Source organism: Aptenodytes forsteri, unplaced genomic scaffold (assembly GCF_000699145.1).
Source record: "Aptenodytes forsteri isolate BGI_AS27 unplaced genomic scaffold, ASM69914v1 Scaffold8, whole genome shotgun sequence".
NCBI lineage: Eukaryota > Metazoa > Chordata > Aves > Sphenisciformes > Spheniscidae > Aptenodytes > Aptenodytes forsteri.
The window spans coordinates 8,591,219-8,617,877 of NW_008796218.1; the positions used below are offsets into that span (position 1 = coordinate 8,591,219).

Here is a 26,659-nt window from a genome sequence, read left to right on the forward strand (position 1 = left end):
CCCATCAACCTCCTCAGGAAGATGATGGGCTCTCATTCTCCTGGAGTGGGTGCTGCCCGCGTCTACCGGTGAAGGGGTGACCAAGAAGAAGATAGCCAAGGGAAGTACCGCTTCTGACCCAGGCCAGTCTCACCCTTTTAACAATGAGCTGGCGCTTGCAATTACTCTGTGAAACATGTGATTGCTGGCATCCAGGGAAGCAGTTATTACTTAAAAAAACCACATGCATCTGATGTTAAGATTCCTACCTACAGCATGAGGGGCAAGCACTCTGTGGATTAATGCAGAGATCCTTCATGCCAGTCCGTAGCTATGAGTTCAGTCAGCTCTGACCCAAGGCCATCTCCATCTCCTGTGTTTCTTCCTCTTGCCACCAGACATCCTGTCTGCGTGCCTCCCATGCGTACACGGGGCAGGGTATTGCAGAGAAGCTGGTCGTTCCCTGTGTGCCAGCACTCCTTTAGCTGAAATAATCACAGGCAGGCACTTGAGGATTGCAGGGGCACGGCATGGAGGCTTTTGTCCCCCAGCTGACATCCCTTGCCTAGTGGTCTTCTTCATAATGCCATTTCTTATCAATCTTTCGGGATGTGGCCGATCTGTCCCGTTGACCTCAGTTCCTGGTCTCTTACTTTGACGAAGGGTATAACATATATACTTGTTCCCCAAGTACCTGCTGAGTTTATTTTATACCAAGAGATCTTTCTGTCTCACCTTGGTCTGAATCCTGCTCATGGAGAGGAGAAGACTTGGGTGAATCTTCCTGTCTTTATCTTCTGCAAAAATCCAAATGGATGGAAGGATTTCAGAGTTATCTGCACCTGTGGCATTGGTTAGAGTATTACTGAAGCTTACCCAATAAATTGAAATCTCGCCTGCGTGCCATAAAGTCTGCTTGGTCCAGCAAAGTCCCTTTTCTTTGATGGTAAGTGCCTACAGTCGCTCTGGACAGATGGCTCCTTAGCCTGCAAGAAAGAGAAGTTTTGCGTGCAAATGCTATTGCTGCATTTCAAGATCACCACTAGAGCATGTCCCATCAGCCCTTCCAGGGATGTTGTACATTTTAATTCTTTTTACAGCAGAGGAATACTCCTATTTTGGAGATTTTAATCTTTATTTTCTGAGGTTATCAAAATCTTGTGAAGTTAGAGAAATTTCATCTCATGAAAATGGAAAAAGAGGCTGAGATAAAGCTGTCCTTGGAGACAGATCTGAAGGATGGCTCCTCTTCATGACATTTCCTCTCCTGCAGAGACTGGAGGAGGCAAAGCAGAATTTTTACGCTCTAACATTGTATTTCCGTGTCAAATACACCAGTCCATACACCATTTCCCACCTTTGCACTGACAGGGAGCCAAAGTCACCTCTGTCCATTCAGGAGAAAAGATGGATTGGAAGTTGTGCATAAATAGAGAGTAAAGATCCTCACAGCAGGACATACATCTATCTTAGACTTTCATTTCAGATATTTTTTCATAGTGCAAGATTAATTAGACTGAGACAAAAAGAAACATTAAAATGCCTACAGTTCACACATATTACATCTTTTAAAATCCATTGTTCTACATTCCACATTGAGGGATAAAAAGAAAATATTGTTGTCAATTATAAAATGCTAAAGATAGCTCTATACTTTTTAAATGAACAATGATAAAAGCCTTGAAAAATTCCCTTTGATGTGAATGGAGTCTTCAGCATTTTGAAATACAATAAGATGGATTAATTGCTACTCATTAGGCAGCAAGTTGGGACAGCTTTGAATGCGCATTCTCTTCTTGGCATTAGCTATTGCCTGGCTGAAATAGCCAGCTTTTGTATTTACTCCTGTCTTCTCTAATAATAAGCAAATTGGAGATCAGGGCTAGAAACACTGAAGTGCTCTCTATCTTTTGTCCAGAACAATCGTATATTTTCATGATTTGTTTATCTTTTTTGAGCTACAGCTAATTATTGCAAAGGTTATTTGAATCAATACGAGATCTGAGCAGAAATAACATCTGCAAAATTGCGTATTAGGAATCTATTTTATGTTAGTGTTACTGTAATATACATTTTGTGAGCAAATTGTTGTTTCTTCTCTTATGTCTTTTTTTTTTTCTCCTTACAAGAAAAGTTTTGTATTTTAAATATTGGTACAGGTTTTAGGGCTTCTTGAATTAATACTGTGTTCTGTTGTGCTTACTTTTCCTCATACTGTCTCAGATTTTTTTTCCCAAAGTCGTAGATAACATGGTATTCAAAGCCCCATTTATCATTCTAGGATAACAGTTTTTATTTTTTGCTGTAGAACTCATTTGAACTGATTGATTGAATTATTCTTCTGTTTATGTTGGATTAAAAGAAAGTCAAGCACAAATCCTTTTGTGCTTGTCATGTAGAATTCTTGTTTCATGTGGGCCTTTTATAGATATTAAGATTTATAATAGGATGATACTGGGGGATTATTATTATCTAATTTAACTATGTATTTTGCATTCCAAAACTAATGGGTGAAGAGTAAACCTCAAGGGCCTGATTCATTAAAAGTTATATAGTCTCCTTGCATTAGATTCTTAGCGCTTACGCCTTCCAAAAACAAAGTGTTTGCAACTGCAGCCAGAAACAGCCATGAGGCAGATCCTGATCTCCATTACAGTGATGACATTTCAGGGGTTTAGTGGAACTACTCCAGATTTCCACTGATTGTACTCTAAATCCACCTCGGTAACATTCATTACTAATTACGTACCACAGCACAGAAGACTTTTATAAGGGGAGGGGAAGGCAGCAGCCTAAGAGTGCAGTCTGTTACTTACTACAGTGTCATTCCTGGGCAGCAGCAATCCCATCAGAGCTCATAAATTAAGTAGGGTCAAGCCAGGTCAGGGCCAGATGGGACCTATCCAAGGAATACCTTAAGCTCCAGCAGGATTTAATGATTCAGTAGGAGATACTGTCCCCCCAAGCTTCTGCCGAACCTCAGCACGGGACTCTGCAGCACGCTGGGCCAAACTTTTATTTTACGTATCAGCGTAAACCTCATTGACCCAAAAGGATTTATTCCAGCTTTACACAGCAGCACAAGTGAGAGCAAAACCAAACCTTTTCTGTCTTGGACAAGATAGGAAATCAAAGTCTTAACTATTTGTGGTCATTAAAAATCTCACAACGTTCCTGTTTAGAGTAGGGGTGTTAACCCATTTGTCCTGGCCAAACTCCAACCTGGGTAATTACTGTAATCTGCCTGTTTAAATTACCCCTGCTGTTTTAATTGGATATATTACTTCTCTTGCTGCCTAAACTGTGATGTAATACCATTGTGTGTTATTAATCAGTTACCAAGTTTCATCCCAGAAGCGGCCACGTTGCAGCGATAGGTAGAAAGACTCATTCCCTCCTGGTTACGAGCGCTCTCCATTACGGTGTAAAAAAACCCCAACATTTTTTTTTAAGTGGCAGACAAGCTAATACTTCAATTTAAATAAACAGCTTTAAAATGTGGTTTGCCCATTTGTTTTTGAAGACTATGAAGTCTGCCTGATTATACAAGCACAAGCCACCACCTTGCAGCTCTCCAAAAAGTTCCTGGAGCGGAAGGTGCTTTTTTGCCAATGGAAGTCAGGACCTCTTATGTATTTGTATTTGATTTTGAATTTGATTTCTTTAACGTTTGAATGTGAAGTTACAGTTACTTTCAGAAAACTGATCTTCCAACTATGCAGAGGTTCCTAAGCCTACAAAAGGTGAAACTTCCCGTTGATGTGTGTTGGCCTGAGTCAGTTGATGTCCAGTGGAGCTGGCAGATTTGTCACCATTGGGAAACTTTGTAGGAGTCATTGAAACTCCACAAAACTAGCCCTATTGCAAGGGCTGTATTTCTGAGCTGTCATGCTATATATTTTTGCTTTTTCTCCTTCCTCCTGAAAATGTAATAAGTCAAAGAGGATGAGATGAATGGCCACCACAAAACGTAGAACACTCTGGGGTGAAAAGCAGCAATTGGCAAGAAGGAAGGCACATCCCTTCTCATGTCATGAAAGAAAAGATGTTTTTTCCTTCCAAAAATCCCTGTCACTGTTCCTAAAATTAAGGATCATCAGACTCACTGCTAGTGGCGGCTAAGAGCTCCACAGGACAGTCTAAGTGTTCCTCCTTCTGTGAATGGAAGATCTTGAAGGAAGTGTAAATTTTCGAAAATTTTGCTTTAGTTCATCTGTTATGGTGGGATTTACCTGCCGTAACTGTTGCCGTGTAGAAGTTGGGTGTCCAGGCTCCTATTCTAGTCCTTGGACAGTGATAACATTACAGAAAGTAATGCACTCCAGTTGGTTTTGATGCCTGGTAAGGAAGAAATACAATAGCAGGAGGTTAGCTGTCTGCCTTAGACTGGAGACTTTAGATGGCTAAAGTGAGGTGAGATGAACTATGTCATAGATATATAATTTGCCCTGGGCTCATGCAACTCTCAGATACGGACTTTTATATCCCTAACAAAGCTTTTACTTTTAAATTCTCCTTTAGTTTAGATCCACTAATAGTAAGGCCATTATAGCAGCAAAACAGTATGAGTTTGGGAACTTGGCAGGAGCACAGGCACTGGCTACACCTTCATGTGGTGGCACTGGCGTGGCTGGTTGCAGCCAGGAGGCAGTGCAGGAGAGGAGGCTGTAGTGCCGCAGCAAGTTCTGGAGAATAACAAGGTAGTCACAAAAGCAGCGCTCACGTAATTTTGGAGGTTACTACGACCCAGAGGCACATATGTCTCTTGAATGATGCATTTCACACAAAGGATATCAATCCCCTGTATGTTTCTTTTTGTTATGATTCAGATGACTGTGGGTGACACTTGCATGGTTTGGCATCTCCAAGCCAGTTCACCTAACAAAAACAGTGGGGAAAAGGAACAGAAAAGTCTGGTGGGGCTAGCATCTCCATATTGCTTAAGGATATCTCCTCATTTTCATGTTTTCATGATGGAGGGTCCTTCTTACTGTGCAGGAGGCAAGAGGGGTCAGCTTTCTGGAGAGCTGCATGAATCTCAGGATACTGCCACCTCTTGACAACCCACCAAAGCATTTTTTAGCACAGTGGTCTGCAGACATCCAAAGGCAGCCAGTAAAATATGCCACGCACAAACCTCTTGTGCACACCCTCCTACCCTGGGGCAGGCAGAGGTGAGTGCCAATAGCCATCAGAGCCAGAGCTGACTTCCAGCTCTTACCCAGTGAATTGGTCATGGTTATATGGGAAAGCTACAAGTTGGAGAAACGGCTACGTTTTGTTCACGCACTGATGGATAGCATGTCCCCCTGCCTCCAGAAGCTGTTCTGTAGATGCACTGTCAGCTGCGGCAAGGTGGTCCTGAGGCTTGGACAGGTCAGAAAGCAGTGTCCAGTGCTGCTGTGCGGGCGGCAGTGCAGGTGAGTCTGCAGGTGTTAATGCCGCTGCTGGCAGCACTACAGTGGATTGCACTTCAGGCTCACATCCTGCCAGATGCAGAGGGGGGACGCTGCTAGAGCAGCTACTCCCCTGCTCCACCTGCCGCTCTCCCGGGCTTCATGCCACAGAGGCACCCGCCGGGGCTCCTTGTACCACTCAGGGAAACAAGCTCAGCAACAATCCCCTTCATTCAGTATCTGCAGCTTTCACACAGAGAGGCAGGGGTTATTTCCCCCCAGTGTTTTGTTAGTTTTTTATCCTTTTTTTTTTCCTTTTAATGAATCAGTCCCTAGGTGAAAATAATGCATTTGTTTAAACCTGATATTTAATGCTGAGCAAACTGCTCTTCCTTTGTCTCTTACTATTTTGTTCATATTTTGCTAAGAATCTGCTATTCTACACAAGCATTTTAATAAACTGTTTGTTGTTGTATCCAGGTAACAAGCATGGTAAGTATTTTAACTAAACCAAGTATTATGTACCTTAGCTGTGCTTGGCAGAATTTTTGGCTAGCTTTTCCTGTACTTTCAGCCTGTGCTGTTTCTAAAGAAGCTATTCAAACGAAGAAACTGCTCACCTATAGTACTACTACATACAAGCTTTAGAGGGAGCATATGTGCAAAGTCATATATCATATATAAGAGCATGCATCTCTTGCCAGCATGCTTGCTACTTTGCTTGTAAAATAAAACCAGAAAAAAAACCAAAAAAACCCTTGCTTAATACTGCTTGTGTTCCTTCATTCTAAGTCACGAACCTAAATATTAGCACTTATTAATACAGTACTTCTGGATGAGGAACCCCACTTTACCAGATAGTAACAGTCTGTTGTTTACTTATTTTACCTGACCTAAGATATCCACTTAGTTAACTCTGTTGCATTAAGAGGCTTTCCTTTTCTATTCTGTGATCATATGTGATTGGCAGTGACTAGGACTCCAAGTGCTGCTCTAATACAAATAATTGATAACAACCCATCTTTTCCTAAATTTGTTCCTGTATGCTTGAAAACAGCAGAAATTTTATGGCTGATTGTTTTCTTTGGGAACACTGTAAATCAGTAAAATACCACAATTGGAAGTTTAAAATGTTATTTACATTTTTGTTATCTAACTTAAAATACTTGTCATAAAACAGAATCCCAAATATTTCTAAACCTGTAAGCATGAAGAAAAATCTGTCATTGTTTGTGAGTCAGTCGCAGTTCTGTGTTCTCATTTTACAGTGTAATATGAAAGGCAAACTTCTCTTAGATCTAAATGATAGAGCTCAAATCTCAGTGCTCCCTGTCCTGCAGGCAGAGCCTTAGCAGCAGACCGTGTTTAGTTCAGCCTGATTTAAAATCAGCAGAATTTGCCCAGATAAACAAGTGGGCAGTAGTTTGCTCTCCCAGAGCTTCCTGCGTGTTGGCAGAGCAGGCTGTGAGAATTCAGGTCTACCATGCATGTCTGAGAGGAGGTTTTGCCTTGAGGTAGTTTGAGTGTTAGCCTCCGTGCTGTATTTTTTTTTTTTTTTCTTGCATGGTTTGCTATTTTTGCATTTTCTGTGTGGCTTTTTAAGTTTTTAGTTATGTGCTTGTAGCTGCAGTTATTTAACATCATTTGTTGTGCCAAATGTTTTAAGACTCCATGTAATTGTCATATTAAAGGATCAGACAGCAAAGGACAAAGCACTCCAGCACATGGCAGCAATGTCATCAGCTCAGATAGTCTCAGCTACTGCTATTCACAACAAGCTGGGCCTGCCAGGAATTCCCCGTCCTACATTTCCTGGGGCACCTGGGGTAAGTTGTTAGCCGAGTCCCAAAAAATCCCTGTATTCTCTAACAATGATCAGTAGAAAACTAAGGCTGAATGAATGGATTAATGCTTTCACTTGTGTTTGCAAAAGGAATCATGCTTGTTCAGAAATATCCAAAATCTTTCAACAAAGAAAACAATTGTGGGTCTGTTTGTTTGTTTTTCCTCTTTCAGTTTTGGCCGGGCATGATTCAAACGGGGCAGCCTGGATCCTCACAAGAGTAAGTCTGAAAACTAAAATATGCTTCTACATGCAGTGTGGGGCTGGCTTGTGCACTTTGCTGCCAGAGGATATCAATGAGGCAAGAAGTTGCAAATTTTTCTAAAAAGCAGGAAAAGATAGTTGTAGCGAAAGGAAGAGCCTTTACAGTGATGTGAACTCACATTCAAAAAGTTATAAGGGATCGCAGACCTCAAAGCTGAAGCTGAATACCTAATGGGCACACTCCTTTTTCTCCCATTGCATGGTGAGATGCAATGATAATGCCAGGGAAGCAGCTGGTAAGGTTTTGCCTGTGAATAAGTTTCCAACACAAATACTTCCATCCTCTTTTAAATATATGAGCGATACTGGAGGCAGGGGTGACGTATTTTCCTGCAGGGCAGGAGATGACTGCATTGAGGCCCATTAGTGGTCAGTGGGTTTACTGCCCTTCGGCACCATGGTAGCAACAGCACCATATGGAGAAGGAAGCCTTTGCTCCTCTGTCAGGTGCGACGTTTTCAGCCCTGCGGTGGTCTCTGGAGCAGTGTTTCCCAGCCTTATTTTTCAGCTTCTCCCCACCTTATTCTCTTGAGGTCCATGGGAGTCTCTGTGCCCCTGTAGTCCAGTGTCCTCTGGATTTACTGGGAATCAAAGCAATCACCATCCATGTCTGCTGCGACACTTACAACGGGTAGGTCAGGTTTCCTGCTGGGTGACTGAGCGCAGATGAGCTCCTCGCTTTAAGATGTTGGGTGTCATTCGCATCCCCCTCTCTCTCCATTACCTCTTTACTGTCTGTCTGTTAAATATGCTATGCAAGGAAGAGATATGTTTGTGGGTAAAGATTATTAACCATGTATTTTGTTATACTATGTGACTCTAATGGAATTTGCTGTGGATGACATGGTGTATGATTTTTGTGTAACTCTCTATTCCAGCGTAAAGCCATTCGTTCAGCAGGCCTATCCTATACAGCCATCAGTCACAGCTCCCATTTCAGGTAATTCTTCCATTTATACTCTCCTTTAAAAAGGCTTGAATTGAGTACTGAATGTGATGTAGTAATTCCTGAGATGGACAGAGCCACTACTCCATATCTAACGTTCCCTGTAGCCAAACCAAACACCAGTCCCAATGTCCTATTACTTGATTATATATCAGGGAAAATCATTGGGCTTGGGGTTTTTTGGGGTTTTTTTTACATTTTAGGTAGGAAGCACTAATACATATGCAAGGAGTTGTGATATGTGATCTCCAGTCAGCATTCCATGTTGTAGGAAAACGCTTTGTAAAAAGTGAGTAATAGGATGCATGTTTCTTTTTTAATAGCTAAATCTCGCTTCCATCTGTAACAAGAATATGCCTTATTTTATTTTAAACTGAGGCTAAAAACTCTTCCAAAACCATATACGTTTAGCCTTAAGTATAAAACATCTCTGTGTATCTGGTTGTTGATAACTCTTCCCCTCCTGAAGGTCCTGCTCTGCCTGGTACCACTTTGATAAGTACCTAATGTTTACTCTGACTTCCATTGCTCAAATTGATCAAGCCCTTCCCATGGCTACTTCCCTACTCCTTTTCCCAAGTTGGTTTCATGGCTAATTTCAGGAAGGATCATTATTTCTTTGCAGATGATAACTAACTTTACGTCTCCCTTGCCAAGTGACACCATGCTTCTGACTCTGTTTGAACTGCAGTTTTCTGACTCGTATCCAGTTTTTTATGATTTTCTAACTTGCTGCTATTTAATGCTTAAAACTAAGGCTATCTTTCTGCATCCCTGATTATTTCCTTTTTCTTGATATTCCTAATTTATAACATTATTTTCTAAGGCAGACATTTTGAATCGTCTTCTTTTATTCTTCTGTTTTCTCTCAGAATAGGATTATTAGTATTTCTAAATCAGTCAAAACTCATGCATGAGTTTTTGCTTCATTAGAATTCCTGCTCATGTCTAACCAGTCACGTTTGTAATTCTCTATTTCATACAAGCCTCACACCTTCATTGCCTAAATTTGAGGGTTGGAGTCAGGTACCATACTCCCATTACGGGATGTGGACACACGCTACCTGTGACCTCTCCCTGGTTCTCAACCTAGGTCAGGATTATCTTTGTTTTCTAACCTTTGGTGCCTCTTCCCTGCCTTTCTTGTGCCTGCGTCTCTCCCAAGATCAGTTTTTCCTTCAAGCTGCTGCCTTTCCCTTCTTCCTTTACTGTTTTGTTTCCTTCTCATCTAATTTTCCACGATGAGGAGCAAGAGATAGCATTTATTCTTTCTCTTGAGGTGAATTAGAGATGGTGGTTAACATCCCTTCTCTCTCTAGATCATGTCATTCCCTCTTTATTATCAATTTAAAACCTTTTTCTTTTTAGGGTATGATTCAGCTCTCTACAGTAATTATTTATTATTATCTGTAATATAATGCTGCCTAAAAGCTCCAAAAGAAGTCAAAGACCCAATGTGTAAATACATAGTAAGAGACAGTCCCTGCCTTGGAAATCTTATACTTTAAACAGGAGAGGGGAATTGAGAGTGGCAGAAGAAATAGGCAAAAAGAGAGGTGATTTACTTGTAACATGTGGCACATTAGGAGCCAGAAATGGAGGCCAGTCCTCTTGACTCCCAAGGCAGTAATATCTCCTGTGAGTCTTGCTGCCAGTTTCCGAGGAAGGGTCAACTGTAAGTCTACATGAAGTCTCTATAAATCTCTATAATTTAGTATATAATTTAAAAAAAAAATCTACAGTGAGTTACAGCCCCAAGGAAACAAAGAAGTAGATCCTTCATTTGCACCATTATTAGCTTGCTGGGTTGGGAACCTTTTTCTGTATATTTTTCTGTGTTTTTCCAATTTTAACTCATTCTGAATTCATTATTTGCTGAAATTAATATAAACATCCAAGGGCTACATGCATAATTCCCAATTATATTTAATTCAGAAAATATAAACTGAGGAATTATCAACTTCTTCATGAAAATGGTTCCCTTTATTTTAGGATTTGAGCCTACGTCAGCTCCAGCTCCCTCGGTCCCTGCATGGCAGGGCCGGTCGATTGGTACGACCAAGCTCAGGCTGGTGGAGTTTTCGGCTTTCCTTGAACAGCAGAGGGATCCCGAATCAGTAAGTGTTGCCCTCGTGTCCACTAATCTTCAGCTTTTCTCTGTTGTTCTCCGCCCTCTGAGGATGCTTTTCAGGGTTAAGCCTGATGGAATACACCTGGTGTTTCTGCATTCGCTACTGGTCAGTGTAATATTCGTTTCACTGTAGTACTGTATTTTCCTTTCTTGCCCTTTTTTTCCCCATTTGCAGAAGTGAGAGGCCTCTCTGAAAGCAGGTTCGGTATGGCACCTGTCTCACTGTTGACCTAGTTTAGCAGTTGTACCAAAGCGGTTCGGTATGGCACCTGTCTCGCTGTTGACCTAGTTTAGCAGTTGTACCAAAGTGCATCGTGTTTTTGGCAATAATTCAGTACTTAAACTTTAACTTAAAGCCTAATCTATTTCCTAACAGAAACAAAATTAAGGACTTGCATAGAAACTATGCATATTATTTTAAATATCTGACATTTGGGATAGCCTCCGAGTATCAAGATTGTCCCTTTTGCTTCCAGCCTCCCAAGCATGTGCCATTTTACTGTATCACTTTTTTTTTTTAATTGAGGTTACCTATCTAAATGTCCAATCATTCAGTCTTCCTTGATCTTTAATTGTGTCTTAGGGTCCAATCCAAGGTTTGGATTTTTTCTGGATGTTTTTTTAGGAAGGTTTTGGTTTTGTTTTGATTTTTAGTCTGCATACTATACCTGCAAGGGTAGTTTATGAAGTTGGCTGCAATGCTTCATTTACTCCAGTTAGCCTTGAACCTTGATACTAATCATCATATATTTACCATGAACATTTGTTAGTAGCCTAGCACTGTTTCTACTGCATCGCAAATAAATCAAAAGAGCTTCTTTCAGCTTGAACCTGAGAATTTTTACTGAGATAATTTCTGAAAAGCAAATACTGTCATGAATGGGTGATATAGACGGGCCATTATTGTTCAGATTCTTGGTAAAATACAATAGCTTGGAGCAGAGAGAAGCTATCACTTGCTCTTTATAATTCAACACTGGAAACCATAGCATTTATGGGCTCCAGCCAGGGGTGTTATCCAGGGAGTGTTTACCCTGCATAATGGAGAGTGGAGACATAGCCCAGAAACCTTACAACAGAGGAATGCTCCTGGTGGAGAAACATCCCAATGAAAATATACCATATCTCAGCTATTCATACACTAAATATGTGGCAGTGTGTTGGTTTGCTAAATGTCACGTTTTGCCAGGTTGAATTAACTTTGAGGGAGGAAATGTTTGGTAGCAGGTACAGTTGTCTCAGCACTTACCTGACTGTTAGATACTGAAGGGTTTCCCTGGGATCCCTCTGCCTTCCCGTGGCCCTGACTCCCACGCTTTCCTGGCAGTCCTGGCTCTGGTGGGCTAAAGCTTCATCTTGGTGTCCTCCAGACTAATCCGCAGCTGGAACACCTTCTCCATCCCCAGCCCCGAGTACATCCAGATGGTGGTTTGTATTTCCGATGCAGAAACACAACATCCAGGTTTTCTCATCAGGCAGCCTTATCGATACGCAGCTTTTGGAGTCCTTGGCTCGCTGACCCCATGTAACGTGTCCTGCTGATTTATGGGCTCTGCCATATCCAGATTACTGCACACCAGGATGTTATGTGTGTGCCTCGAGGTTATCGGGAAAACAGGACGTGGCCATGTAATGCTCAGTGTTACTGTGCTGTATGTGAATGAAATGGCATTTCAGTGTATTTTGATTTACTGTTTTGTCGGTATACCACCTAATAATCCTTTTTCCATAGGTTCTTATAATGCAAAACTATTTGCAAAACCCATGGGCTTATATGGCGTAGAGCCTCTGTGTATCTGTGTGGCTTTACGTAAAAGAGAGTGAACGAGAGTTCAGCAACTAAGTAACTTTTATGTCTTTCCCTCTAAGAAAAATCTCCCTCAAACCAAGTACACTCTTAACAGATAACATGTGGTTGCCGGTCACGCCGCTGGTGTCTGTGACATGAAACCAGCTGGGTGACGTGAATGTATTTGCAACATGACTGACAGACCGAAAATGAGGAGAAGATGCTGCTTTGGCAGGGGAAGGAGCCGCGGGTCCCGCTCCACTGCGGTGGCGCGGCTCAGAGCTGGCTGTACTTATGCACAGTGTGTGGGCCAGCGGCTTGGGGACGTGTTGGGGCTCTCATTTTTCAGGCAGGTGCAGGCTCTAGGGAATGCAACGCATCCACTTGCATTGCAGAGAAAGAGTGGAGGCCTGAATAGAAACATGGTTACCCAGGACGGCCCCGTAAATACTCTAAAGCCTTTTTTGGAGTAAACTAATATTATTTGGAATTCCTGAGGGTGCAGCAAGGCCCACCGGAGCTTGTCCCAGCTTGCAAGCATACTGCTGAGAAACTTACCTCTTAACCTACCTTAAGCATTTATGCAGGAAGTTTACTAGAGAAGAAAGAGTATCAAACTACCCAGACTTGTTTTTAAAAAACCAGTTACTCGCGTGCTGTAACTGAGACACAAAGAAAAGTCAATTCCCAGTCATGCATTAATCCCAATTTAGCTCATTCTTTACACCCACGCTGCAAGTGCAGTGGGGCAGCGCTGTGCGAGGGCTGCGTGGGGATGGCCTGGACTGGCTGAGCGGGCGCCATGGGGAGCCGAGAGATGAGCCCCTGTGGGCAGCGTGTCACTGCCACTGCCCGGGAAAGGGGAGTGAGGAGAAGAGGAAGCATTGTTTAGATCAAATTAAGTAAATTTGATTATTTGGATCATATCTGGGCATAGAAAAAATCCCAAGGCAGTGTGACCAGTTCCCAGGGCAAATGCATAAGGGCACTTGCTGGAGAGGCACTGGGCAAAGGCGCTGGTGCACGCCTGTCTGCAGGGATGGCTCTGAGGGGCCCTGCCTCCTGCCAGCCTTCCCTGTCCCCAATGCACAGACTTTTCCAGCAAGCACCAAAAGTCCTCCTTGGAGATAAGAGCCAACCCCCAGCCTCACTTATCGCTGTTGCAGAAAATATGAATTCTGCCTGTGGTTTTGTACATCTTTCTTCGTGTTGGTGCAACATTTTGTTGCAGATACGGTTTGCGCAGCATAGAAAGGATGGGGTTTTATTACTTTTTAAATAACAAAATCAGCAAGCCAGGTAAGATGTGTGTTTTGCACAATGTGCGTATGAAGTCGTGTGGGCATGTGCTGTGGTTGCAGCATCTCCTGTATGCCTTTGTGCCTTTGCTGACCTCAGAAACAAACGTGTATACGCTGCTACGTGAGAGCCATATAAGAGTTCTCGCATATCTTCCAAAAAAAGATAGCTGTATGTTCATTACACTTCTGACTTTTTACAGAAAATGACATAAAGTATTATTTTGATCAAATGGGTTTCCAACATTTTATTTAAAAAAAAAAAGATAACCCTTCCTCCCAACCCAAAACCAGGCCAGAAAACCTCATAGTAGTGGGGCCGAATAGACCAATTCCACCTTAAAATGTAACCTGGAAGTTTATTGAAAAAGCCTTATTTGACATGGCACCTGGGGCCAGGGCTCGATGATCCTGGGAGGCCCCTTGCAGTCTATATTCCTGTACAGCAATTAGAAATTTAGGTCTGTCTGCCCATGGTGACTCCCAGCGATTTCAATAGGGCTGTGCATGGACACAAAGGTCCACCCACAGGGAATTCATTGTAGGAGTGGGGCCTTAAACATTTCTGGGGTTCTTCCAATGGCAATTGGTGTTTAAAAGTACAAAAGCCCCTCGATGTCAGGCAGTTATGTTAATTTAGAGTGGGCATTCTGGTGGGTCGGAAATGTGCTCCATAGGGTCCCGTCACTTGTGGAGGGCTGTTGACTTTTTTCCCTTGCATAGCCACAAAATTGTTCCATTTACAAAAGAAAAAATTATAGAAAGGAAACAATAAGCAACCCTCACTGTAACTCTGCATGGCAGTAGATAGTCTGGGAGACATAAGATGGCACAGTTGCAAAATCTTGGAATACTGATTCTGCAGTTAAGGATGGGTAAAATTACTCCTCCTTTTACATGAAAATGAATTCAGTTTACAAATGTCAAGCTGTATTTTCCTTTTGTGGCATTTTGTGCTCAAGTACAATTCCTAAATGGTGCATAGAAGCTGCCCTCATAGGTCCAAGCATCAGCGTTTTAGTTACCTTTAATTATTGCCTACCCTATATAACTATATTCTCAACAGATTAACAAGTTTATGTACCCGTCTGTTGCTTTCAAGACAGGTTAATGGGGGTTTTCCATTTTTACTGTAGTGGTTCTGTGAAAGTTCAGGACAAATGCTTAAACCAAGTAATCCCATGTTGCCTAACAAATATAAACTGAGTATGCAAGCAGATTAGAAGGGATCTAAGCAATTGACTGTTACACAAGTAGCTATAAAATTCAAAGACTATAACACTGAAATTATAATAATGCCAATTTTTTTTTTTATATATATATTTTTTTTTTTTTTCAAGCTTGCTTTCCAATCAGGAAAAAAATCCTGCCACCACCCAACAAAAAAAGCCCTTTCTTCTCTTCCTCTTTGAGGTTTCTCGCTCTTGCTGCCACATTCATTTCGACTGCGAGCACTTCAGACAGCTTTACATCTAAAATATCTATATAGGGCTATAAAGAACACGGCTGATGGGCATTTTCAGTATTAATCCACCTATCCAAACTGTCAGATTGTGTTAGGTCCAAATTTCAAAATGTATTTTAAAAAGTGATGAAGAAATAAAATATTCTTTATGTTTTAATTCAGGTTTTATTGTTGTTGTAAAAAGTCTTTGTGAGCCCAGGGAGAATTGTGCCTGAGAACCAGAAAGTGAAAGCAATTGCTCAAGGGCCATAAAAACAGCCTGCCATCATTAGCCAAATGCAGTAAAATTCACCAAAGTTAATCAAACCACCTAAGTGATGAAAAATAAATGAGATCTTTTCAAAAGAAGCCTTCTGTCTTTGAACAATATCCATTGTTACAAGCATTGTTTATCCTTTCCATATTCCCTGTAAACACTATAAAAAGCAGTTCAGCATTTCAGTTGTAAGGAAGTCCTTGGTTTGGCATCTTTGTGATGTGAAGGGGCAAGGAAGCAAACCCACATTTGGATGAACATCTTGGAGTGGCACACTCAGGGTTTGAGGTCGTTTTAATCTAAGTTCCGACAAAGTTTAACTAAATGCAAGGGTCATTTATTTTGCAGTGCAGGAGAGCTACGTGCTGGCCTTGGGAAGCGAATGTCATACTCTGTAAAATGTTCATATTTGGGTGTCCGTAGTTAGAAGTGCCAAGAAACCACTTTAAGGGGGTCCAGTATTGACACAGGCTCCAATCTTGAAACTGCAGCGTCACAGCAGATCTCCCGGCTGGTGACGTTCCCGGGGGACCCTCCCCCGGCCCAGTTGTAGGGTCAGGACATGGGCTTTTCAAGGGAGTGTCCTGGGGTGAAAACACGGTGGAGTGGGTAGAGAGACTGAGAATGATTTAATCCTCAAGGTTGGCCCACATTAAGTGCTGAGGATGGGTGGAAAGACCACCAGGGCCCTGACTGTGCTTGCTCGCCGCTGCCTTCACACACAGTCTCTCCCTTTTCTCAAAACTCACCACTGCTGCCGGAAATTTCCCAGCAAAATTAAAAGTGCTGTTTTGCATAACTGAAGAGGAGCGCTGGTGCCAGCAGCAATGGTAGCTCCCTCTGCCGGGCCCTGCGCCGTGGCTGGTGCCCCAGCCCTGCCCGTGTCCCAGCCCGCACTCGCACAAAGCCCGAGCGCTGAAAATAGCCAGGATAGGGGTAGCTACCTGAGTTACACAGAGCACCGGGTCTGAGCAGGGAAACATGAAATCGGGGAGGAGGGAAGGAGCGAGTGAGTGAGGTTGTAGGATAGCTGGAGCAGAGCCTGGGCGCACAGCCCCTGCGATGAGCCCAGGAGAGCTGTAAAATCACGGGGGTCATCACAGTGGGGGGCCCTCTGCCTCCCACAGCCTTGCATAGCGCTGTGCTGTTCCTGCGGGGAGGAGGAGTCGGGGGACACGTGCGTTGGGCTGGCATTAGCAGTGCGGTGGGCTATGGCTGTGCATCTCCCCCCTGCTGCCCGCCCTGCCTGTGTGCTGAACCCCAAGCATCCGCCCTGGCGCTCGCCCAAAGGCCTTCGTGCCTGGCTGTGCCTCTGCCCCGTGTTTTCCCATCTTGTTCCACTGCAGCTTCCCCCACCACTACACCCATCCCAAAATTACTTAGCTGGGCTGCAAAGTCAAACTCTCAGAAGTTGGGAAATGTCCTCATCTGCTCTACAATGCAGCAGTTAATTACATGTTCACATGTTTATTTGTTCCTGCTTCATTCAGCGTAGATGGAGATGGCCCTTCTTTGATAAGCAACTATTCAGTTGTTTGTTTTCTTCTTTTGTCGAAATGCGTGGCCCTGTGCCCTGCTCGCTGTGCACTGTCTAACCTCTCCTCCAAATGGAATTAATAATTCCCCCCATTTGCATTTCACAGATGTATTAGCACAGTCATTTTTTTAGATGAAGGAGCATTATTACTCACATTTGACAAACCAAGAAGTTCAGGTGCAAAAGAATGAATGGGCCACTGATTTTGAGGGTCCACTTTGATTTGTCATGAGCCTGATTTTGCAGAATACTTAGAGTTATTGAGAGCTTCCTATATTCAGGCATAATTTTCCCATCTGAGCACTCAGCACTTCTGGAATTGGGACCGCAGGGTCTCAAATCAGACAGGCCAGAACTGAAGGATGCATCTTCACTGTTGCAGGAAAGCTGATGAAAATGTGTGAGCACCTTGCCAAACCAGCAAGTCCCAGTTTCACACTGGGACTCCTGTGGCAATAGCTGGGAAGTGCTGGGCAACATTACAGTGTCAGGGCTGGGAACTGCCCTCGCTCGTCACCTACCTCCCCATTTCTGCAACCATAAAGTAGCCAAAGATCTCCTTTTATTTCACATTTCTGATTCAATCCCTGAGCAGATCCAGGCAGGAGTCTGAATGGGTGGAGGTCCTTGAAAGACTAGGTTGACCATGCAGTTGTATCGTAGCATACACGCACAGAAAGTTCAATTAACATTTCACATGAAAGTGTTAAAGACCTTAATAACAGGAGTTGGTACAGACTCCAGTTATAGCATTAAAATGTTATAAATATAACTCCCAATCTGCTTCAGTGGAGGACAACAGCAACAGGAATGAACTATTCAGTTACTAGTGTTTTAGTAGAAATAAGAAAAATTGTTGGCAGACCAAGCGATTTTCTTATATCAGCAGGAAATTAAAGAGTGTCAGATTTACAAGATACAGCGAGACAGCAGAGCTGAGGCTGGGTAGGGTACAGGTTAGAGCCGCACGCAGACTGCTGATATACTAGTGATTGTTTTTTAATCAGTCCACCCCACTTGGTTCTTTTTTCCTCCAAAAGCACAGTTGCTGCACAGGCAGCTGTACATTTTTAAAAGATGGGTTGGACTGGTCTGTGGGGGTACAGGGGGAGACACTGCACGGTGCCAGGCACTTGAGCAGTGCTGTTTTCTCTCATTTCAGCGAAAGCTCAGGCTGTCCCATCTGCCTTCCACTCACCTGTCCCTCTGAGCTGCGGCGGTAGTCCTTGTGACCTCCAGTACAGAATATATTCAGTCTAAAGAGAGCCCAGAGGCTGTCCCTCTGTGTCAGGGAGAGAGAAGACCTGCAGCAGAGCCTTTTTAATGTACTTCTCCTTTGGGTGGTGGAGTTTCTTTGGATACAGAAGACTACGATCCATTCAAGTTGCCAGCCTCTCTCCATGGTATTTTCTCATAGGGATTTGTTGCTGCAAGTAATGATACAGATGGCCTCATCCTCGTGGTTGTTATGCTTGAAATCTACAGGAACCTACAGATCTCATGAAGCAGCCCAGCTAGCAAGGTGCTGTTATTAGGCCATGCAGGGCAGACAAGGCAGCAGGATGCTGCCACCTCCCTGTCCTGCTCAACCGTTCCACTGGTGTGCGAGGTCCAGCAAGCCACCAGTTCACTGTCCCTCTGCAGGGCCAGAGGTGTTTGCAGAGGAGCTTACACTGACCGTGCCAGTGTGGGAATGACTCCCAGGCGTGCAAGTGCAATTCAGGGGGGTGAAATCATGGCTGTGCCCCTGGGTGCAGCGGGAAGGCGCAGCACCCTTGCAGTCAGGGTGCTGTGCCCACAAGCAAGGTCATCCCCGCAGAAGCAGCTGCTGCTCTCTCTCGGGCCACCTGCCTTCCACCTTGCCCGGCATCCATGTCAACCAGCCTCGGCAGGGCCCAGGGAGCCACTCGCCCCTTGCGTGCGGCTCATTATGGTTATGTAGGGCTACACAGCCCCGATGGACAGGAGCAGCGAGGGAGTGGGTACCCCAGCAGCTCTGCATGCCCAGCTCGCCTGCACCAAGACTGTGAGAGGGTTGGCTTCACTGCCATCTGCGTCTTGGCCACCACTGTTTAATAAAAAACTTGGTCCTTTACGTGCTTGTCAAGGCTTGGCGTTAGCTCCACAGGTGTGGGGAAGCACAGGGATGCGGCAGAGCGAGCTGTAGCAATTTGCAAACTGTGTTTCATGGACCAGAAAGGCTGTTGCCTTAGAATATAAGCGCAAAATTGGTGAGGAGCTGTTACAAATATATATGCTGGCTGATAAAACAAATGTAGGTGATTTGTCTTTGTTCTGCACCAGCTTAAATGCTTGCATCCCCTGCCATTGGCAATTTGTCTTGGTTCTTTTAAATTCCTAAGTGGATTATAATTTTTCTTGTGGTATTATTTGACAACAGTCATATTTCATGGCTTTACTGCATTCTTTGGATAGTTAGAATTTTTTTAAGGAAAGGAGCTCAGTAAGAGGCGGCCATCTCCAGGGCATGTCGTGTAATGCGGACGCTGAAGACATAGCTAAAAATGTTCTTTGTATTTTTATTGTAGTTTTTATCCTCAGAAAATACAGGATTTGACCTATGATGGTTTACAGCACCTAAAGCACGTTATTACCCCAATGCCAGATGCAAATCCTTTAAATGCTGTAGCATGAGTAAATTCCTCAGCATCTAATGTACTTCAGTGACTCTGGAATACTCAGTCTAAAAGAACAGTGAATTCTCAATATAATGAGGATGTTTTTAAGCTTTTCAGACACTAATGGGCTCAAAAATATAGGTATAAAACTTAGCTTCTTTGCTTTTATCTATGCATAAATTCCTGTCATGGAGTATGTTTGTATAAAACCAATAGGGATCATTTTAGTATCCATTTACCCTGCTCCTAATATTATATTATTGTTTGTTAGTTCATAGAAATATGCCATATCTAATTAGGTAAGTAATGATTGTACTTAGCATAGGAATTGCAGCAACATAAGGAGAAAATAATCACACATTGCAATATCAAAATAAACATTTCTGTCCTAAGACTGTTGTCAGGTGATGTCATACCATCTGTCCTACTGTACCCGCTCGGAAATTTTGCTGCAGCAGCATCTGGTACTTTGGCGAGCTCTGCAGACAACTGTGGTAGCTTTACAGCTGCCTTTAACTTTGCTTTTATATTTAAACAGTATTAAGACTTCATGGTCCATGTTCCTATAAATGCGTTTGCTTTTACTAAAGTTTGGATACAGAACAATTTGTATATTTTCCTTGTTTGCAGAATAAGGTACAGTGTGTGAATTGTCTTGGGAATTTGCAGTTGCCAAACTGTAAAATACAGATCTCCCTTCCTCCTTCACTCCACAGCCACCTTTGGGCCTGGGAGAGAGACCCCCCTTTTTGGGGAGGACACTTTCCTGGGCGCAGGAGAACCTGAGCCATCAGTTCTGTGCCTACAAAAATGTGGTTATTTGTACAACCTGGAACAACTTCAGCAGAGAAGAGTGAGAGGAAACAATCCCAGAATAAATAATAACCTGGTCACTAATGGTGGGGATGGTTTTTCAAGCCTTTACTCTGAACGAGGGAGAGCAGAGAGATGCTTTGGGGCATCTCGCATCCCCAGGGAGAGCACAACTGCTGGGCACCCCTGGGCAGGCTACGGGGGTGCTGGGGGAAGGGAAATGTTTCGTTTTAATTTTTTAGAGAAGGCTGAAGTGCTTATCTCTACCCGGGAATTCTCATCATTCTACTTGGAAAAATGGAGGTTTGCCTGATCGCAGATAGGCTTCTGTTAATAGCCACGTTCGATGACCCAGCCTGTGTCCCGTCCTCTTGCACTTCACCCCGATAGCTTAGGAAAGCAACAGGAGCAGGTTTCTGGACTCCCTTTTTCGCGTTCCTGGCAGTTCCCAGGTATATGGGGCGCTGATGCATTTTACTGAGATCTAAGTTTTTCAGTAGGCAGCGAAATACATAAGAAATGTTCAGCATGACTTTTAGTTATTTTCTCACAGTACTGCAAGCTAAATATTTGACAACAGTGTCAAAAACCCAAAAGTTGGAGCCATGGTGCTTTCTCGTATTATTTTGCACTTTTTGTTTTGTTTGTTTTGTCATGTTAAAATGTCTCCTTAGTCCACTTTTGCCACTACTGCATAAAGTAACATGCTAAATCTGACCGCAGACACTGTTATGGTAGTCACTCATGGTTGCCAACCAGTACGATGATTTCCTGTATCGTACGTAAATGATCAGCGTGCAAGCTAGACCAGCGCTAGGTGAGGGCTAGCTGGTACACGTTCATGGGCACGCTCACTCCTGCATGCATGCATTCAGCTCCCCACCACCCATTTATTTCTCTGCCATGCCTGTTTTCCTCTTCAAGGTAGAAACAGATTCTTTGGATCAGCTCTGTCCCTTTTGGGCTCCACATGCACTCAGTAAAGGCTGGGCAAGTTTTCCACTTGCACACAGAAGAAGCTGGGATCACATTCTTTTGAAAGAGGGCTGCAAGGAAAATCCGTGGAACCAGTGCTCTCAGACTTGGACTTGCTTGTGCAAACACCTTAATAAAGTGTTACACTTTCCTTTTTCCTTCCACAAAATTAAAAAAGAAATACAACCCTGTAAAAAGCAAGGAACGTATCTCATTTTTGGCCCCATACACAGATCAGTGTTCTCTGATTCTAAATTCAGATTTCACTGTGGTAGATGATTTTTAAATAGATTTCAATTTAATTTCCTAAGTGCAGAAATCTAGCCAGTCCATTTCCTTTTCCCCAGAGTTTTGGACATCTGTTAGGGAAGACTCTGCTTACACCAAAGGAAGGCTCTGAGTGGATGTCCAATTAATTTAGATTTGTCATTTCAATTTGTTCATTCGGCAGGTATATTGTAAACAAAATAGCTTAAATGAGGTCTGCTTTGGGGTTTTAAATATTTTATTTTTGCGTAGCTTTTGGGAATTGCCCCTTATATACAGCATCTGTTCAATATGACAGGGTTTTCTAGCGTTCATTGACTGCATATCAGCTTTCCTTTAATTGAGTTAGCAAAATGTTTTGTGATCTGCATGGTTAAAACCCCCAATGTTTAATCCTGCCACTCTTGAGCTTCTTCAGTCTGCTCACAGGACACTGTGAGCTGCTGATTGACTAGCAGAGGGTCTTTGGGGTTCGTCCTTCCGCTTTCATTTCAGGTGCTGGAAGGTGCTCTCATCTTGGAGAAATGGCAGCCCCTAAAAGACCATATTGGACTCAGTAGGGGGCTGCTGTGGACTTCACTGGGCCAAGGATTTCCCCCAGGCAGGAAAGGGGTTGCTGAGGTGATTCCCGTGATTATAATGAGGTGCGATGGGGTGAAGTTAAGAAATAGGAAATTGAAGCTGAATGTGTTTTGCCAAAAGATGGTCATCTATAGAGCTAGCTCCCAAGGAAAGTGGTAAAAGTTTGGCTCTTTAATATTACATGGGTCAAAATACTGGAGGACATGCAATGAGGACCACTTCCATAGTAACAGCAACACAAAGTAACTGGCCTTCTTATTATTGTAATTCTGGAGTTAAAAGAAAATCCCTTCTATCTCTTTTAGTTAAGGGGCATTAGCATATGCTATAGATAGAGGTTTGGGGTTTTTTAATAGACAAACAGGAGGTGTATATGTGTGGGCTCCGTGGCACTAGCAGAAATTCAGGCTCTGAGGACATGGGACAGTAAAAGGCATGGTTTAAAGAGGCAGAAACAGGCTTTCCTTGTGAGCATAGTCATCTTATTATGCTCTGCGAAGGGCTCTTTATCACCGTGCTGCCGCTGGGTCTTTCAGTGTAAATTACTCCCTTGAAGATGACCGTGTTTTGTGGTTTGCAGTAGGGACACAGGTTTTTTGATGTTGACCCTTGTTCACAAGGGGCTACGACACAATCACTAAGTTGTTCATGGAAATCATACTGCAGAAAATCATAGTCCCAGGAGTAATGTGCGAGTCATTTAATCCATCAAAGCGCGCTACCCTCCGCAGCAGCACATGCGGACCCATGCCTTAATAAACCTCTGTTCTTTTTGTACCGCACTGATTTTCCTGTTTCTTTCTTGCAGTACAATAAACACCTCTTCGTACACATTGGACACGCTAACCATTCTTACAGTGACCCGTTGCTTGAATCGGTGGACATTCGTCAGATTTATGACAAATTTCCTGAAAAGAAGGGCGGTCTAAAGGAACTGTTTGGGAAGGGGCCCCAAAACGCTTTCTTCCTCGTAAAATTCTGGGTGAGTAAGACATGACGTGGAGAACCTCTCTTGTCAATAAGGCCTGTGTTTAGTATTTAGCACCCTTTGGGGTGCTTGTGGAGATTTCTTTCGTCGTCATTTAGAAATGCAAAGCTGTATATCCTTCAGGTAGGACGCTGGCCCAGAGCCACTCTTGTTGACAGCTCCACAAGAAGTCTGTGTTGCAGACAACATGCAAAGGCAGATGCGTGCCTCAACTGTGCTTGACACAGCTGCTGGGCAGGAGCAAACAGGTAACGAGAGCCCTCGTTTGTAAATGGGGAACTGCCATCTAGTGGTCCAAGAAAAAATGGGGAAGCGCAGAAATGGAGACTGCTTTTTAGCATTTCAAATGTTGAACTCTTGCCAAATGCAAATACTCCAAGTATCAGTCCTGCAAGCAGTCCACGCTTTTGCAGAGAGGACCAAGCAGGATTTGAACCAAGTGTGCAGCAGGACGACTGTGAGCCTGGAAGGGTTCCAGGGTTTTTCTTAAACATTTTTTGGTTGCTAGAGCACATTTGCTTTCCCCTTGCCTTTTTGTTGGTCAGCCATGGGACTGTGCTCCAAAAGTTATATCTGTTCATATCAGTTGTGAGCAAGAGTGAAAAAAGAATTTGAAGGGAAGGCTGAGATGTTGTAAATTGATCTAGTTGTGATAAATTTCATTGATACATCAGATTTTTCTTATTGTATTTACAAAATCTCATGTTAGTGATGCTAAAGGTTCATCAAAAAGGATCATCAAATCTCCAGACTGGACCTTATGCTTATACTAAAGCTTTTTCTACTCATTAATTTGTTGAGGTGGTTTTTGTGGTATACTCCTTTTCATTGCAACAGTTATTATCTAAACATTTTAAATTTGTCTTTTAAAACCTCCATGAAAGGAGCATATTCAGGGTTTAATTGCAGAGTGGACAGATTGAGGCTGCAACCAGCAAAGGTTGATCTGGAATCACTGTTTATGATCAGATTTCCTGGTGTTTATTGCTTTCAGTTAAATTTATCTATGTGACCTGAAATACTCTCCATCTTGTACCTATCCCAGACTTCATATCTTGCCAAGAGTTTCTGTGGCACCAGATTTGGAACTGGAAACTGGGAATGAGGGAGACTCTTTTCTCAAATCTGTGTGTAGAAGAGATAAACCACTGAGCAGGAGGGTGGAGGTCTGTGCTGGACTGCAGAAGAAATCCACTGAGAAATTCATGGGGCTTAAAACTGGGTTAAATTTATCTATGTGACCTGAAATACTCTCCATCTTGTACCTATCCCAGACTTCATATCTTGCCAAGAGTTTCTGTGGCACCAGATGGAACACTGGAAACGGAATGAGGGAGACTCTCTTTTCTCAAATCTGTGTGTAGAAGAGATAAACCACTGAGCAGGAGGGTGGAGGTCTGTGCTGGACTGCAGAAGAAATCCACTGAGAAATTCATGGGGCTTAAAACTGGGCATGGGAGCTGTAGGCCAAGCATTTGAGGGCTGGCTGAGCAAAGAGGCCAGGAACAGGAGGCAGCGGAGAACTGGGAACAGAAACACAGCAAGCACCAGGAGCCTGGAAAAGGCAGGTGAGAATGTAGGGTCAAAAAGAGGAAGGCAGTGGAAAGAGGGAGCATTTGGGATAAGGAGCCTGGGGGGAAACAGGGATGAAGGCACAGAGCAGAAACAGGTATGTGAGAGGTGGGAACAGGACAAGCGTAAGGGCTGAAGAAATCTGGCTGCAGAAGAATAGAGCTTGGAGGCTAAGGGTCTGTGACCACTAAATACATTTCCTTGCAAAACTTGGGCTTGAACTGAGGACTGTCATCTCACCAATCTACTATACTTGCGAAACCTGCTGGCAAAATGAATGTCACCTCACTTGCCTGTTCTCAGTTCCCACAGAGAATGACAAGCCTCAGCCTTTAGATTAGACATGGAAGCAGCAGAGATTTGTGATACGGTCATTGATGTATTGTATGTTCTGCTTTTCTCAATGTGGAAACTGATTTTCAGGCATGCTGAATGGTCAAAGATGTATCTAAATCCAGTAGAGATCTTCTTTGGATCATTAAGGTCTGTGTTGTTCTCATGACTTGAAAATTCAAGTGCCAGCCTTCTCTGCTTGATCTCCTACAAGCAGTGCACACCTTTAACACTCTTGCCTCAGTTCCCCATCTGTAATATGGGGGTGATACCATCCCTTCACCTCAGGTGGTCACTGAGAAATCAAACTCATGGCTGTTTATAAAGAATCAAGATAACGCCATGAAGAAAACCTTTATAAAATTAATAATTCTGTGTTCAGCACAGGTTTTGAGTAGTGTGCAGGAAATAGGGACTGGGCCACACTGAATAATGAAGATAAAGTAGTATTGTATAGATGCTCAGAGGGCAAGTTTGCAATCATGTAGCTAAAGACTGTATCATGATGCAGTTCAGCAGTCAGGATGTGCAGGCAACTTCTATCCAACATTTCCTAACCTCACTGTGCCTTCCAACATAATGGTCTCTTAATACAATTTTGTGTTGTATTTACTTAGAGATTAAAAAACATACAGTGCTAACATCCTTCTGAGTTATACATTAAACACATGGTGAGAATGCCTTCTTGAGCCATGACCTTAAAATAGGCCAGTGGATTTTCTCTCTCATTGGGTGAGTGAGGCAGAGGGAAAGTGCCAGGGGCAGTGTTTGGGTGTAGCGAGAGTCACGATGAATGCGCTTCTAGGAATAAACTTCACACCAGTGCCCCCCATCTAGAAATATGTATAGGAAAAACAGAAGATGGCTGTGTAATTAGTCATGAGAATTAGATCCTAAACTGTCGGCTCACTGTCCTTAATTTCTTTTACCCCAATAGGACATTTCTTCAGAAAAAAGGACGCTGTTCCCATTTTTATGGGGAGTGTTGAGAAACTGTTCTGAACAGTCATATTTTTCCAGTGTAAAGCTGGCAAAGGTTGCTGACAATCTTCTTGACCCTATTAGTAACTTCAAGTTTATTAATATGAAAATAGATTAAGTTTTGTATTCTTGTCCTTTTCTTTTAAATTAAGTATCCACTTCTGAATCAGTATCCACTCTCTCCTTATCATCCGCTACCTCCTCCTACTCTGAAAGTTCAACTTCTCACAGGTTCTGTTCATGTTGCATGGTTATTGCTTACTTACAATACTCTCTCTCACCCTTTATTTAACCATTTCCCCCTTCCCATCCTTTCTGTTGTCTTCTCCCTTCATTATCATTTAACCCTCGATAGTTTGCTCAGCACTAAGCCAGTGCATCCTAGCATCAGTGTCCAGTGACAGTCCACGTTTTGGTGGAATTTGATTGTAACGTGAGTAAAAGAGGAACATGAATTTGTGTTGGGCAAATAAGTACAGGTGAGAAAGCACTGTAAGGAGAATCAACAAAAGAAAACCAGGGACTCCGAGTGAAAGAAGTCAAGGGAAACAAGAGAAGGAAAGCAGGCGGGTGTCATGGCATGTGGAAGCTTGAAAGCGAAGGTG

The 26,659-nt window shown here is 43.1% G+C and overlaps 1 protein-coding gene across 3 annotated transcripts in view; it reads left to right on the top strand.

The window, feature by feature from the left end:
* TEAD1 (TEA domain transcription factor 1) overlaps positions 1 to 26,659 on the top strand; it is a 158,364-nt gene that overhangs the window by 120,070 nt on the left and 11,635 nt on the right. For all 3 annotated transcript variants that reach the window (XM_009288834.2, XM_009288836.2, XM_009288835.2), the window contains 6 exons: positions 5,856 to 5,867; positions 7,067 to 7,201; positions 7,392 to 7,438; positions 8,361 to 8,422; positions 10,421 to 10,545; positions 22,989 to 23,162. In XM_009288834.2, the coding sequence (XP_009287109.1) occupies positions 5,856 to 5,867; positions 7,067 to 7,201; positions 7,392 to 7,438; positions 8,361 to 8,422; positions 10,421 to 10,545; positions 22,989 to 23,162 (555 nt within the window). The remainder of the gene's footprint in view (positions 1 to 5,855; positions 5,868 to 7,066; positions 7,202 to 7,391; positions 7,439 to 8,360; positions 8,423 to 10,420; positions 10,546 to 22,988; positions 23,163 to 26,659) is intronic.